The sequence below is a fragment of the Phasianus colchicus genome, chromosome 2, assembly GCF_987193195.1.
Source record: "Phasianus colchicus chromosome 2, bPhaCol1.hap1.1, whole genome shotgun sequence".
NCBI lineage: Eukaryota > Metazoa > Chordata > Aves > Galliformes > Phasianidae > Phasianus > Phasianus colchicus.
In genome coordinates this window covers 56,190,242-56,203,712 of record NC_143437.1, presented here as the reverse complement: position 1 = coordinate 56,203,712, position 13,471 = coordinate 56,190,242, and the positions used below count along the sequence as shown (strand labels likewise).

At 40.0% G+C, this 13,471-nt stretch overlaps 1 protein-coding gene across 10 annotated transcripts in view; it reads left to right on the top strand.

Annotated features, from left to right (window-relative positions):
- The window catches only part of EYA4 (EYA transcriptional coactivator and phosphatase 4), a 151,777-nt gene that overhangs the window by 115,043 nt on the left and 23,263 nt on the right, over positions 1-13,471 (top strand). For all 10 annotated transcript variants that reach the window (XM_090135776.1, XM_090135775.1, XM_090135774.1 and 7 more), the window contains 2 exons: positions 8,723-8,859; positions 10,213-10,296. In XM_090135776.1, the coding sequence (XP_089991902.1) occupies positions 8,723-8,859; positions 10,213-10,296 (221 nt within the window). The remainder of the gene's footprint in view (positions 1-8,722; positions 8,860-10,212; positions 10,297-13,471) is intronic.

The window sequence follows — 13,471 nt, the reverse complement described above, 5'->3', positions numbered from 1 at the left end:
TAATGGCATGAGTTGATTTATTTTTTTCTTCCAGCTGTTTTCTTCCAGCTGTTTGCTAACTTTAATTTAAAAATGGTATGTATCTATGCATATACATATGTCTTGGTGGTATGACATGCTATGGGTATGGAGAGATCATAGAATCATAGAACAGTTTGTTTTGGTAAGGACCTTAAAACCATCTAGTTCTAACCTTCCTGTCATGGGTATGGGAGCTTCCCAGTAAATCAGGTCACACAGCCCCATCCAGTGTGGCCTTAAACACTTCCAGGAATGGAGCAACAAATTCTCTGGCTAATGCATGTGCCATTGTTTTTTGTTGGAAATGCAAATTGTCTCAGAGTGGAATTTTAGGAAGAGAATCTAACAGATATCTTAATGAAATTCCAACAGTTGCAAAACACTCATGATAGAGCCAACTCATAAATAATCTACATTTAAAAGTATATTACTATCTGATCTTTATTTCTGTCTTATTCTTCCAAATTTTTATTTGAGAAAATCAGACAGAATTTTCCCTTTGCCTCTCCCTTCTTCCTCTCTCCCTTCCATTTTCTTAGAAATGCTGTGTAAATGTATTATGTATTACAGACTCCCTTGGTATCAAATAGCACTGAAAAAAGAAAGGAATCTTACATAGCTTAAATAGATACAAAAATATTGAATGCTGTTCATCTATGAAACAATAAATACTTTTCTTATTTGTGGACTGCTTAATCCACAAACCTTTTTTCCTGTTAAGTAGGCTGTGCATCTGAATTTACAAATCAGCCCACTCATTCCTTATTTCTGTCAAGTGTTGAACTGGTCATGAGACCCTTTGTTGAGAGTGCAACACCCACTTTGAGAATACATAGCATGCCTATGCCCCTGGGTGTCACTGTAAAAATAAATTTACATCAGTGGGATGCACTGACTTGAATCAGAGATTCAATACACACCACGTTTACTTGCTGTCTAGCACTTCCACAGCTTGATCCTAAGAGTTACTTCATGTAAAACATAAGATTAAACACAGGCACTTCACTCTTCTACCATCTTTGCTTGCTGTTAACTCACATTAACCTCTAATACTCTCCACATATACAGGATTTCTTGTAATAACAAAGTTCCATCAGATCAAGATTTCTTTATTTGTTGACCAAGTAAAGAAAATGAGATGAAAATTGATACTCTCTGCATTACACTCTCTGCTACTCATAACAAGTGACAACGCATTATGTATCTGGGCTTTGTCTCTATTAAAAAAGAGGATTCTTGACAAATGTTTGGCTTGTTTGAGGAGCTTGTGGACAGTCACTAGGCTTCTGGGATCCAGAGACAGCTACTCAAATGAAAGTCTCACTGACAAGGAGAAGTTTCAGTGTTCCCTGTCCCAGTGACAGGCTGTAACATTTTCACCTGGAGAAGGATACGTATGCACACAAGCCAGTTGTAGTAGCTTTCCATTCCCATTACACATGTCAGAAGTTGTCATAGAACACTTGTTTTGACCTGTGCCCACACCTCTTTTCTCTAGCTTAGGTGGCACAGCTGTGTTTTAACAAGGAGGAGGGAATGCTTGTTCCAACTACAGGTGGGAAAAAATGATCTGGATAAGAAAGACCACCTCCATTTGTAACTGTGGTGTTGTAACTCCCTAACATTTAATTAGTGTTGCTAGAAGGCATGTAAGTCTTCTTGCTGGACCTGTACCAGGATATGAGTATGTGCATGAACATCTGTGATGAAGAGGTCATTCTATGTTCCAGTTTTGACATTTTCCTCTTGTTTTATGGAATCTCAAATGCTACTCCTACTTCCAGTGAGAGAAAGTTAAGGAGTGGATTTATTAGGCATGTGCTGAATATTGGAAAAGTGAAAAAATTTCAAACATGGCAATAAAATTTCTGTCTAATATGAGCTGCAGTAGGAGCTCTTTATGAGGGAAAAGTTTTCAGTGCTCTTTGGTACTAGAATTTTTCACATTTTTTTACATGACTGAATTTTGAGTAAGTTTTTCTTCTATCAGCATTGACCTGATTTCTAAAGTAAACTGAGAACAAAAAAAAATGCTGTTGCTCCTTTAGTCTGCTGTTGGTAAAAAGCAAATCAAGCAATTAAGCCTACAGTTGTTCAGAAAAACATGCACTACAGACTTCTGCATTCTAAAATAGATGCATACCTTGCATTCAAGTAAGAGACAGCTGCTCATTCTGATTTAGAGATTAGTTAATGAAATAAAGTTGGCTCTAAATAACTAGAACTTAGAAGGTACAGTGATTGGTTACAGTACTGACTTATGGATAATTATGCAATCACAATGAGTGTTCACCCAAGTAGAAGCTTGAGGCAACAGGTAATGGCTAATGCTAAATGGAACTTGAAGTTATTAACTTCAGTGGTTAGATTATTTCAGGGAAAATTTAGAACAGAGTGTTCTTATATTTTATTTTTGGTAGATTAAACATGGTCATTGAGAACAGATGTTCTACTACATTACTGTGGATTCTTTTAAAATGAATCTTTGTTGTAAAATGTTGAAATTTTCTAAATCTGAAAAAAATTGTGATAAGAATATCAATGTATCAATATCATGTTCAGTTATATAGTTTTTGTCTTTTCATAGCTGGAGTATGTTTTGGGATTTTTTTTTCACTCTGTCAGGGAATCTGAGAAATTATATTTTTGTATATACCTCTTGCATACTCAGAACTTCTTTAGAAAAGCAGGCTTTTGATGCTTAAGTAATGTGATTCTGAAACATCGTGTTTTTTTACATTTTTACATTTAGAAAATTAAATTCTGCTGTTCTATTTATGGGGAAAGAACTAAAGTAATGTGACCTTATTGATCTCTCCAGTGCCTGCAGTGTCCTTACTGACATCAACACCATGCTGGGAATAGAAGCGATTAGTCAACAAGAACTCTTGCTCTCAGTTGTAAAGGGACAAAATAAAAACACCAAGGGAACATTATTCAGTAGACGTTATTATTGCTGCTTACTTTCTCTAACATTTTTTCTCTGATAAGAGTTTCAGCTGAAAGTACTACAGAATACATATAATGCTTTTTCGAAATCAGGACAGAAGTATCTTGAAGATTTTATCTGGAATAAATTCTCAAACTACTTTTCTGAAGATCTCTTCTTAGTTGTTGCCTGAAAGTTTGGATGTATTCTGTACAAGCAGAGACACAGATTGATATTGCAACACTGAAGTCATCATGATCTCGTTTGAGAACAGAATAGAACTATCTACTTCTACATGATAGCAGAATAACTTGAGTTATAACTGGAGATAACTCTCCAGGAAGGGAGAGAGAAAGAGATTTGATTTCCTCCTGTTTCATGAAGAATTCACTGTCTTCCACTTGGATGTGCAGGGATTAGGATTCTGAGTCCTGAAAGCACGTTTGTCTTTATATATAATCAGTCATTCATCCAAATGAAAAATATGCCTTAGAAAGGGCAATGGATTTCAGATATATTCTTCTCCTAGGTATGAGGACTAATCCAAAAGAAATCTCTTCTATTTTATTATGTTGGCTCACAAATTAGGGGATGTTGGTGGTACGACAGTAGAGATTGAATCTTCCCACCAATATTTGTTTACATTTTGCTGCAGTGTGACCAATGGCAGCAGAGGGGCAGTATGACAGAATGACGTCCAACATGGAAATGCGTACAAATCAAAAGTGTAGAACTGAATTCCTGAAAAAATGTAATCAATCCACATTCATTGATGCTTGCTGAACATTTATGGATACCAAAGAGTAGATGTGAGCACAGTGAGGTAGCAGGTGGTATGTTTCAGCCGTGGCAAGAGTGACATGAAAGATAAGCCATTTTCTGGACAGCCATGCGCAGATGTGACACCATGAAATTAATAGCATCTTCACCAGCTCATTTGTGCACATCAGTGGATTATGACCAGAGAACTGTGTACAGAGCTGAATATCAGCTTCAATGCATTTGAAATGATGGTGGCAGCATTGAAATATTGCTAAGTTTGCACCATGTGGGATCTAGGAATGCTCACACAGGAACAGAAAGAACAATGTATGCAAGTTTATCAGGACCTACTTAACCAGTACAGCACTGAAGGTGACAGTTTCCTGATCACGTCATTACCGGTGACAAGTCATGGTGTCACCACTATGAGCCAGAGTCAAAACAGCAGTCTATGGAGTAGAGAGTGATAAGTGAATTTAAGACACAGCCCTCAGTGGGTAGTGATGTGCCCTGTCCTTTGGGTTGAGAAAGGGATGACCAGTCTGGATTTCTTGTAATCTATACAAATGATCAACTTTGATAGCTACATTTGAATAAAGGGTCTGAAGCATCTCCCTTATGAGGAAAGGCTGAGTAACCTGGATCTGGTCAGCCTGGAAAAAAAGAAGTCTGATGGGGATTTGATTAAAGTTTGTAAATATGTAAAGGAAGGTGGAGGCAAATGAATGAGGCCAGGCTCTTCTTAGTGATAGGACAAGGAGCAATGGCCTAAAATTTGAACATAGGAAGTTCTATATAGACATGTGGAGGAACTTCTTTATGATAAGGGTGATAGAGCACTGGAACAGGTTGCCCAGAGAGGTTGTTGAGCCCCCTTCTTTAGAGATATTCAAGACTTACCTGTACACCAACCTATGCAACCTATTGCAGGGAGTCAGCTTTATGTGGGGAGTTGGTCTCAATGATCTCTTGATGCCATTCCAACCTCTGCAGCTCTGTGATTCTGTGACACTGACTAAGCTGAGGGATCAAACTCCCAGAGTCAGGCCAGAGAAGAAAACAACTTTTCTCTTGCAACACAATAATGCCAGGCCCCAAACCAGTTTGAAGATGGTGGAGCATGTTGCCAGTCTTTGCTGGACTGTCCTACCACACCCACCATATAGTCAGGATTTGGTGCCTGATTTTCGTCTGTTTGGGCCAATGAAAGATGGATTTCATGGGCAACATTTTCCTGATAACGCTGTGTAGCATCTTTGAAACAGAGGGTCACCTTTACTGGTGGAAGTTTTTATGAGTGCAGCATGCAAACTCTTCAAAGCTAATGGTGGTGACTATGCTGAAAAACAGTTTTTTTGTAGCTAACAATTTGTTCCACCAAATATTGTTATTTTGCTCTTCATATCTGTTGTTTTTCCATGAAAATAAGTAGGAGGCATTACTTTTGGAGCAATCTATGTATATATCATAACCTTGGGCTTGGGAACTAATTTTCTTCATGTTCTCCACTGTCCTTCAGTCTTGAATTCCTTCCTTATAAGAGCTAGAGATCTTGCTCAGGAATGTGACACTATGGTCTTAAATCTTATTCTTCCAAGAAATACAACAGAACTTTATTCCAATCGAGATATATAAGTATATCTTCCTAGTATATTTGTTTTAATAATCTTCTGTATGTGGTTCACTGTGAGGTGTAAATAAATGATGGAAGAGGTGAAGAATTTAACTATTAAATTATATTGCACACAGATTCTCAGTTGAGATTGCAGTCTATCTTTTTCTTCTTACATCCTTCTAGACTAGAATTGTTTTCTTCATTGTTCAGGAGGGAAAATAAAGTGAGTGACTCTGAAAAGACTGTAGAAACATTTAATCATTTAAGTTGGAAGGGACTTCTGCATACCTTTTGGTTGAGCCAACTTAGGTCACACTGCTCGGGGCTGTGTCCAGTTAAGTACAAACTCAAAGGGAAAAAGAAGGTCCATGAAATGTGGAAAAAGGGTCTGACCACTCGGGAAGAATATAGAAATGTTGTCAGGGCCTGCAGGGATGCGACGAGGAAGGCTAAAGCCCACCTGGAATTGAATCTAGCAAAGGTGGTAAAGGATAATAAAAAAGGTTTTTTTAAGTATGTTAACAGTAAAAGGAAGACTAGGGAGAATGTAGGTCCCCTACTAAGTGAGGGGGGTGTTCTGGTAACGGGGGATGCTGAGAAGGCGGAGATACTGAACGCCTTCTTTGCTTCTGTCTTCAGTGAAAAAGCTCCCCCTCGGGAATCCCAGGCCCTGGTGGTTAGTGAGAAGGTCTGGGGAATGGAAGACTTCCCTTTAGTCAGGGAAGAGGTGGTCCGAGAGCGCCTAGGCAACACCAATGTTCATAAATCCATGGGACCCGATGGGGTGCATCCACGGGTGCTGAGGGAGCTGGCAGAGGTGATTGCTGAACCGCTCTCTATCATCTTTGAGAGGTCTTGGAGAATGGGGGAGGTGCCTGAAGACTGGAGGATAGCCAATGTCACTCCGGTCTTCAAAAAGGGCAAGAAGGAAGATCCAGGTAATTACAGGCCAGTCAGCCTCACCTCTGTCCCTGGAAAGGTGATGGAACAGATTGTGCTGGATGCCATCTCCAGACAACTGGAAGAAAAGGAGGTTATCAGGAGTAGTCAGCACGGGTTCACCAGGGGGAGGTCGTGCTTGACCAACCTGGTAGCCTTCTATGATGTTGTCACTGGCTGGGTGGATGGGGGGAGAGCAGTGGATGTAGTCTACCTTGATTTCAGCAAGGCATTTGACACTGTCTCCCACGACATCCTTATAACGAAGCTGAGGAAGTGCGGGATAGATGAGTGGACAGTGAGGTGGGTTGAGAACTGGCTGACTGGCAGAGCACAGAGGGTTGTCATTGGCGGTGCAGAGTCTGGTTGGAGACCTGTAACCAGCGGTGTTCCCCAGGGGTCGGTGCTGGGACCGGTCCTGTTCAACATCTTCATCAATGACCTTGATGAGGGGGTAGTGGCCACCCTCAGCAAGTTTGCTGATGATACGAAGTTGGGAGGATTGGCTGACACGCCCGAAGGCTGTGCTGCCATTCAGCGAGACCTGGACAGGCTGGAGAGCTGGGCAGTAAGGAACCAGATGAAGTTTAACAAAAGCAAGTGTAGAGTCTTGCACCTAGGGAGGAATAATTCCATGCACCGGTACAGGTTGGGGGATGACCTGCTGGAGAGGAGCTCTGCAGAGAGGGACCTGGGTGTCCTGGTGGACGACAGGTTGGCCATGAGCCAGCAGTGTGCCCTTGTGGCCAAAAAGGCCAATGGCATTCTGGGGTGCATTAAAAGGAGCGTGGCCAGCAGGTCGAGGGAGGTGATCCTCCCCCTCTACTCTGCCCTGGTAAGGCCTCATCTGGAGTACTGTGTCCAGTTCTGGGCTCCCCAGTACAAAAAAGACAGGGATCTCTTGGAAAGAGTCCAGCGGAGAGCCACAAAGATGGTGAAGGGCCTGGAGCATCTCCCCTATGAGGAAAGGCTAAGTGAGCTGGGTCTGTTTAGCCTTGAGAAGAGAAGACTGAGAGGGGACCTGATCCAGGTCTATAAATATCTAAGGTGTGGGGGGCAAAGTGGCGAGGCCAGACTCTTTTCAGCAGTGTGCGGAGACAGGACAAGGGGAAATGGCCAGAAGCTGGAGCATAGGAAGTTCCGCACCAATGTGCGCAAGAACTTCTTTACAGTGAGGGTGACGGAGCACTGGAACAGGCTGCCCAGGGAGGCTGTGGAGTCTCCTTCTCTGGAGATATTCAAGACCCGCCTGGACGCCTACCTGTGCGACCTGGTGTAGGGATCCTGCTTTGGCAGGGGGGTTGGACTTGATGATCTCTGGAGGTCCCTTCCAACCCCTACGATTCTGTGATTCTGTGATTCTGTGAAGTATCTCCAAGGATGGAGAATACATAAGCTCTGTGGGTCTGTCCCAGGGTCTGACTGCTCTCACTGAGAATAACTTTTTCTTGTACCTAAGAGGAATATTCACTAATGTAATTTCTATATTTTCTTTCTTGTCCTTTCTCTGTATAGCTCTCTGAAAAGTCCCTCTGCCTTTCCTCCTATGTGCTCTAGTTCTTCAGCTGTCTTGGTGGCCCTCACCTGGGCTACATACAGTTTGTTAATCTCTCTCCTATATTTGGGATCCTAAAACTAGTCATTTTTCTAGACATGGTTTTGCACATTCTTAATGGAGCAGAAAAATCACTCTTCTTGATCTGCTGGCCACTTCCTCTGTTGCCTGGTGAACCTTGGTGATTTTAATAACGTTCTTTGCTAAAAATGTGTACTGTTCAGATGTCTGACAGATGATTCTTGGGAAATTTATTTTGCAGAGAAGTGAATATCAGACAGTAGCTAATAATTAGAGAAGGATGATCAGTCTACAGCAAATATGGCTTTATACTTTTTCTGACAGTAAGTGGAATATTGCATTTAATAGTGTGACTTTTCTCTGCCAATTTATTGGCAGTGGTAAAGTAGGAAGAAAAAAAAAAAGTCTACTAAATAGAGGGTGACATGGGAGGAGGAGGTAAAGTAGTCCTAATAACCGGAGGGTGTTCTGGTAAAAGCAACACAGGACTTGGAAATAAGTCCAGCTGAACTCTGAACATGGGAAATGAACTACTTTAACTAAAAGGAAATTGATGTTTTGGTAACTCTTTAGTATGACTTCTGAAATACATCTTTCTTGGATTTGTGAATATTTTGCATGTGCTAGTGTGTATTTATGTGTATGTCTGCACATACCTATGCAACATCTCTGCTTAGGTTTATAACATTTTCTTTGCAATGTCAAAAGCGTCCACTGCATCTGTAGATTCCTTTTACACAGGATAAACTGCACATCATTCATTTCATGCAACCAATTTAGGTGCATTTTGAAACTGAGTTTGCATGTCTAGCTGTGGAAAAACAGAGTTTATTCTTGAAAAATCAAGCACTAATTTTGCCACGAATGGTTGACTTTACAGGGGAGTTTGACACAGTACAGAGCCCCTCCACGCCAATCAAAGATCTTGATGAGAGAACATGTAGGAGTTCTGGGTCAAAGTCTCGGGGTAGAGGGCGAAAGAATAATCCATCACCCCCTCCGGACAGTGACTTGGAGGTATGCCTGCAGTAATTGATGGATGGTAATGTGGAGCTTTCTTCTGATGAAAAGTAAATTCTGAAAAGTACAGCTGTGGAAATAGCTTAAGGCATTTTAGAAAACATCATGCACTCCATGTCAGTAACTGAATATAACAGACATTAGTGGCTGCTTTAACATACACATGCAATGAGACATTACTGTTCTCTACAACAAAGTTAGAAAAGTAAATGTGATTCAACTTTTCACATTTTAGCTCTAAGATTGTGAGTCTTTCAGTTTTTCATGCAATAGAAGCACAATTTTTTTTTTTTTTTTTTTTTAAATAGGAGATATCAAATATGTTGCTCAGTGTTACTGTGTTTATTTAAGAATACAGTATAAATATGCAGGATCATCTGGCCATAGTGTTTCAATACTTATCCACAGGTCTCTATGTTGTAGCAAATGTCAGTGGATTTCAGTGAGGCAGCTGACACCAGTGAAGTTATGATATACTTAAGTACGTGCAATTTTGATGCCTCAGTGAAGAAATATATCTGCCTAATATATGGGGTGATGATGTAAAACACAGGTGACCTCTTAGCAATGGGTAATTATAGTATTATTGTTCTTGCATTAGCAGCACGCAGCCTTAATGTGACGGGGAGAAGGAATCTTGGTGCCCATGTGTGAAGCACTGGCATCAGAGGAAAGTGCTTCCCGCCTATGTGCTGTACTTCCTGCCACTCACAGCAGGTAGCCCTGGGCAGCCCTGCTGCTGTGTCTTCACAGAACACCCTTGGCATAGCAGAAGACTGAGCTTTGCTAGGAGTTTCCTGAGCACCCTGCTGCTGCTGGGCTGACAAATGGGCTGAAGTGCTGAGCACTGAATGTACATGCCATTGCTTTTATACAAAACTGTTTTTGATTTATTTTAATACCATATGATATTATTTAAATCCCACATGGCATTCTATGTGGCAGATAGTACTTTTACACAAGACTTGGTTTTAGCTATGCAGCAGAAATGAACAAATTTGAATCACTAAGACTTTCAGAGAAGTATCTTAAAGTACAACTTATTGTTAACTATTATGTTTGGCCCCCCCATATTATTTCTGAAATCTGTCTTAAGCAACTTTTTTGAAAAACTTTTTAAGGGAAGGATAAGAAATATTTGAGCAGTTTAAGCTTTACAGTCCTTCTGACTTCTTACCAATAGATGCACATATTCTGTTCTTGCCAGTTTTCAGAGGAAACCTGCTTTGTTAAGGTACAATTAAAGTAAGGTGACTTTTAGCTGCCCTGGGTGGGAGACTTGGGGCATTTTGATGTTATTTATTTACTATGGTATTTATTTACTAATATTGTCCCTACTTCTGTTTTCAGCGTGTATTTGTATGGGATTTGGATGAAACAATCATAGTTTTTCATTCGCTGCTTACAGGATCCTATGCACAAAAGTATGGCAAGGTATGTGATCTGTGAATTACTTACTGATTCGCTGTAACAAGATGTCTAGGCTGTACACATAAATGTTTTTACACATACATGGTTTAAAAATAGCTTGAGTGAAGGGAGAGGAAAAGCATACAGTAAACCCCACTTTCAGAAGGTTGATGTGAAAAAGTTAAGAGAAGAAATGAGACACAGAATATAAGCATAATATATAAAACTAGGTTGAAGCAGATGTTACAAATGAGGGAAGAGTTTATAGAAAAATAAGGATGAGCTTATTGAAGTACATAGGAAGAGACGTTCCACGGAGATAATATATTCAATGGGCAACTGAAAACAACTGACAGTATTTGGATATGTAGAGGAAGAAATAAGACAGGGGAGCAGTGGGTGAATATACCGGGAAACTAATAAATTAGAAAGAGTAAGACAGTTTAAATGCCAGCTATAGATGTTATTCTTTGATGCTCTAGCTTTTCCATTGCATCTTCAGGCCCATTGCTGACTGTAAGATGAGTAATGCTAGGGAGTGAATCCCTCTCCCTATCAGATAGTTATATTCATCCTCTCTTCTTCAAGGAGATCCAAAAGGCATTCAGGTCACAGAGCAGCAAGCAGAAAAGCAGCAGGAAGAGTGAGGGAGGAGAAGAAGGAGGCAGAGAGAGGCTGGCTGCCACAGCCTGCTGGAGCAGATTTACCCTGCTGAGAGAGCAGTGAGCCCAGCTGGCTGCAGGAGGGGCATGGGGGGAAAACCAGCATGCAGTTGTGGGAGTGGGCTGCCCAGAGAGGCAGAATTAAATTGGAACATTAGGATAAATATTTGACAGGGAGGAAAATGGACTGGGATACCAAAGGTTTTCTAGGTGCTGTGTCATTCAAATGTAATTAATATAAAGGTATTTCTTAAGGACATATTTATGTCCACGCTATGCAAGAAGTGCTTGTTTAAAGAGCCAAAACGATTTGCTTGACAGAACTCTATGAGGAGTATATTAGAGAAGCACTTTCCACATCCAACCTCTTCAGCCAATGGGTTAGAAATTTCCAAAGCCAGAACCTGTATATTATAACCACTGATGGGCTATGTTTCATGACAGGTTCTCCATGTTTCAAGACAGCTGTTTGTGGTTATTAAAAAAACAAAAAAGCTTAAGGGTAAGCTCACAGGCCTGGGCAAAAATCTGATTTTCTGAAATGCTAAGATAAGAGTAGTTATTCATGTCTTGTGCAGAATATTCTTGCTTATATTGCAGCTTCGTGCTGCCAAATCAGTGTGCATTTCAGTATACTGTCAAAAACTTCTGCTGTTTTTTGAACACTGTAACAACTGTAACTTTTTCAGTACCATTTCTAATTTTTTACTAGTAAATCAAGAGAGAAACCTAGCTGAACGGGAACATTTGTATCACTTGTGAGTGTAGCTGGTAGACTACCTCAGCACTTGCAGTAACGCTGTCATTTCTTTCATCCCCTCCTCATGTGAATGTGCCCTTAGGATGTTTCTGTCTTGTATGCCTCACATGCTATGTAAGCAAAGCCTGGTTAAACTATTACATCGTTTTAAGAATAAGAGTAGATTTTTTTTTTAATTCACAGACACTTACAGATAACTTTGTAAACTGTTTTAGAGATAGCTACAGAAGTGTAATTCCTCTTGGTTTCTCACTTTGCTATGAGTGTATTTGGGAATATCCCAGTTTTTTATAAGAACTCATCTGTTTTATAAGAACTCATCTGTTACAAGAAGAAATAGTTTCAAACTTAATGAGGGTAAATTTAGGTGGGATGTAAGGTAGAAGTATTTTGCAGTGAGGGTGGTGAGGCACTGAGCAGGTTGCCCAGAGAGGTGGTGGATGCCCCATCTTTGGAGACATTCAAGGCCAGACTGAAGGGGTCTCTGAGCAACCTGATTTAACTATGCATATCCCTGTTCGTTGCAGGAGAGTTGGACTAGATGAGCTTTAAATGTCCCTTCCAAGGATTCTGATTCTATAATTGTATAATTGCCGCTCCATAAATAGTCCTTAGAAACAGTAATGGCATATTAACAGCCAGTAGTATTGACAGCAGATAAAATTGGCTTGTATAACCCATGAAAAACTCAAGGGCAAGAGAAATTAATGTAGTTTTACTGCTGAGATCAGCATTAGTAAAGAACTGTCACAAACAATCATATACTGATAAGCAACATCCATACAAGCTGGGAAATGTACTTATTTCCAAAGACTGTAAAAGAAAAATAGCAGACTTTATATTTGCTTTTTTTTTCTCCTACAGTAACTACCTTCAACATATTTATAAAGAGCTTATTAGGAAAATACATTGCAATACGTATGTTGCTGACTGCAATAATAGATGAGGGCAGTAAGAAAGGAAATACAAAGAGAGCTTACCCTGAGTAGGCTTTAGCTTTGACATGTCATTGCAGTGCTGTCTAAAGCTGAGATGTGTCTGAGCCTAAGTGCCTATGAGTTTGCTGTGGGAGAAGGGAAAGACAGCACAGCTGGACCTCAGTCAGCTCCTGGTGCATGACCCTAGCAGATATGGCCCTTATCTTTTCTGTGTGTGATGTTCATCCGTAAACAAGGTCTTAGTCCACACTGATGTCTGGAGTGTTATGAGAATGAGATTGCTATGAAGATAAATTGTCCGTGAATTGTGAGGTTCACAGTGGAAGTCTTGTGATCACATCGGTCTTTCAGTAAGTGCTGGAGGGGCAGTTATTCCTACAGGGTACCATAAAATGCTGATTATTTGTTCTCCATTTTATTAAAAAAAAAAAAAAAAAAAAAAAGTATAATGTCATACAGATACAGCTGTGCATATGTATTTTTTCTATATGTATTTTATGTAACTTCATCAATTTACTCCCAAAAGACAAACCACAAAAACAAACAAACAAAAACAACACTGATTTTCACCTTTCTTTATATTTAAAAATTCTAAATGAGATTAGTTAGTCTTTAATGGATGCTTTAAAGGGGAGGTATCTGTTTATACCAAGTGTGCTCACTTTTACTTTCAGACATTGAAATGCTGTATTTAGAACCATTGCAAATACATAGACAGGCAAAGATATTTACCTTCAGTTCTCTATTATCTATTTCTTGTCATGTAAGCTTTCATTCTCATTTTTCAGTAGCTCTTTACCTTTACCCTTGCAGTGAGTGGGCAAAATGAAAATATTAAA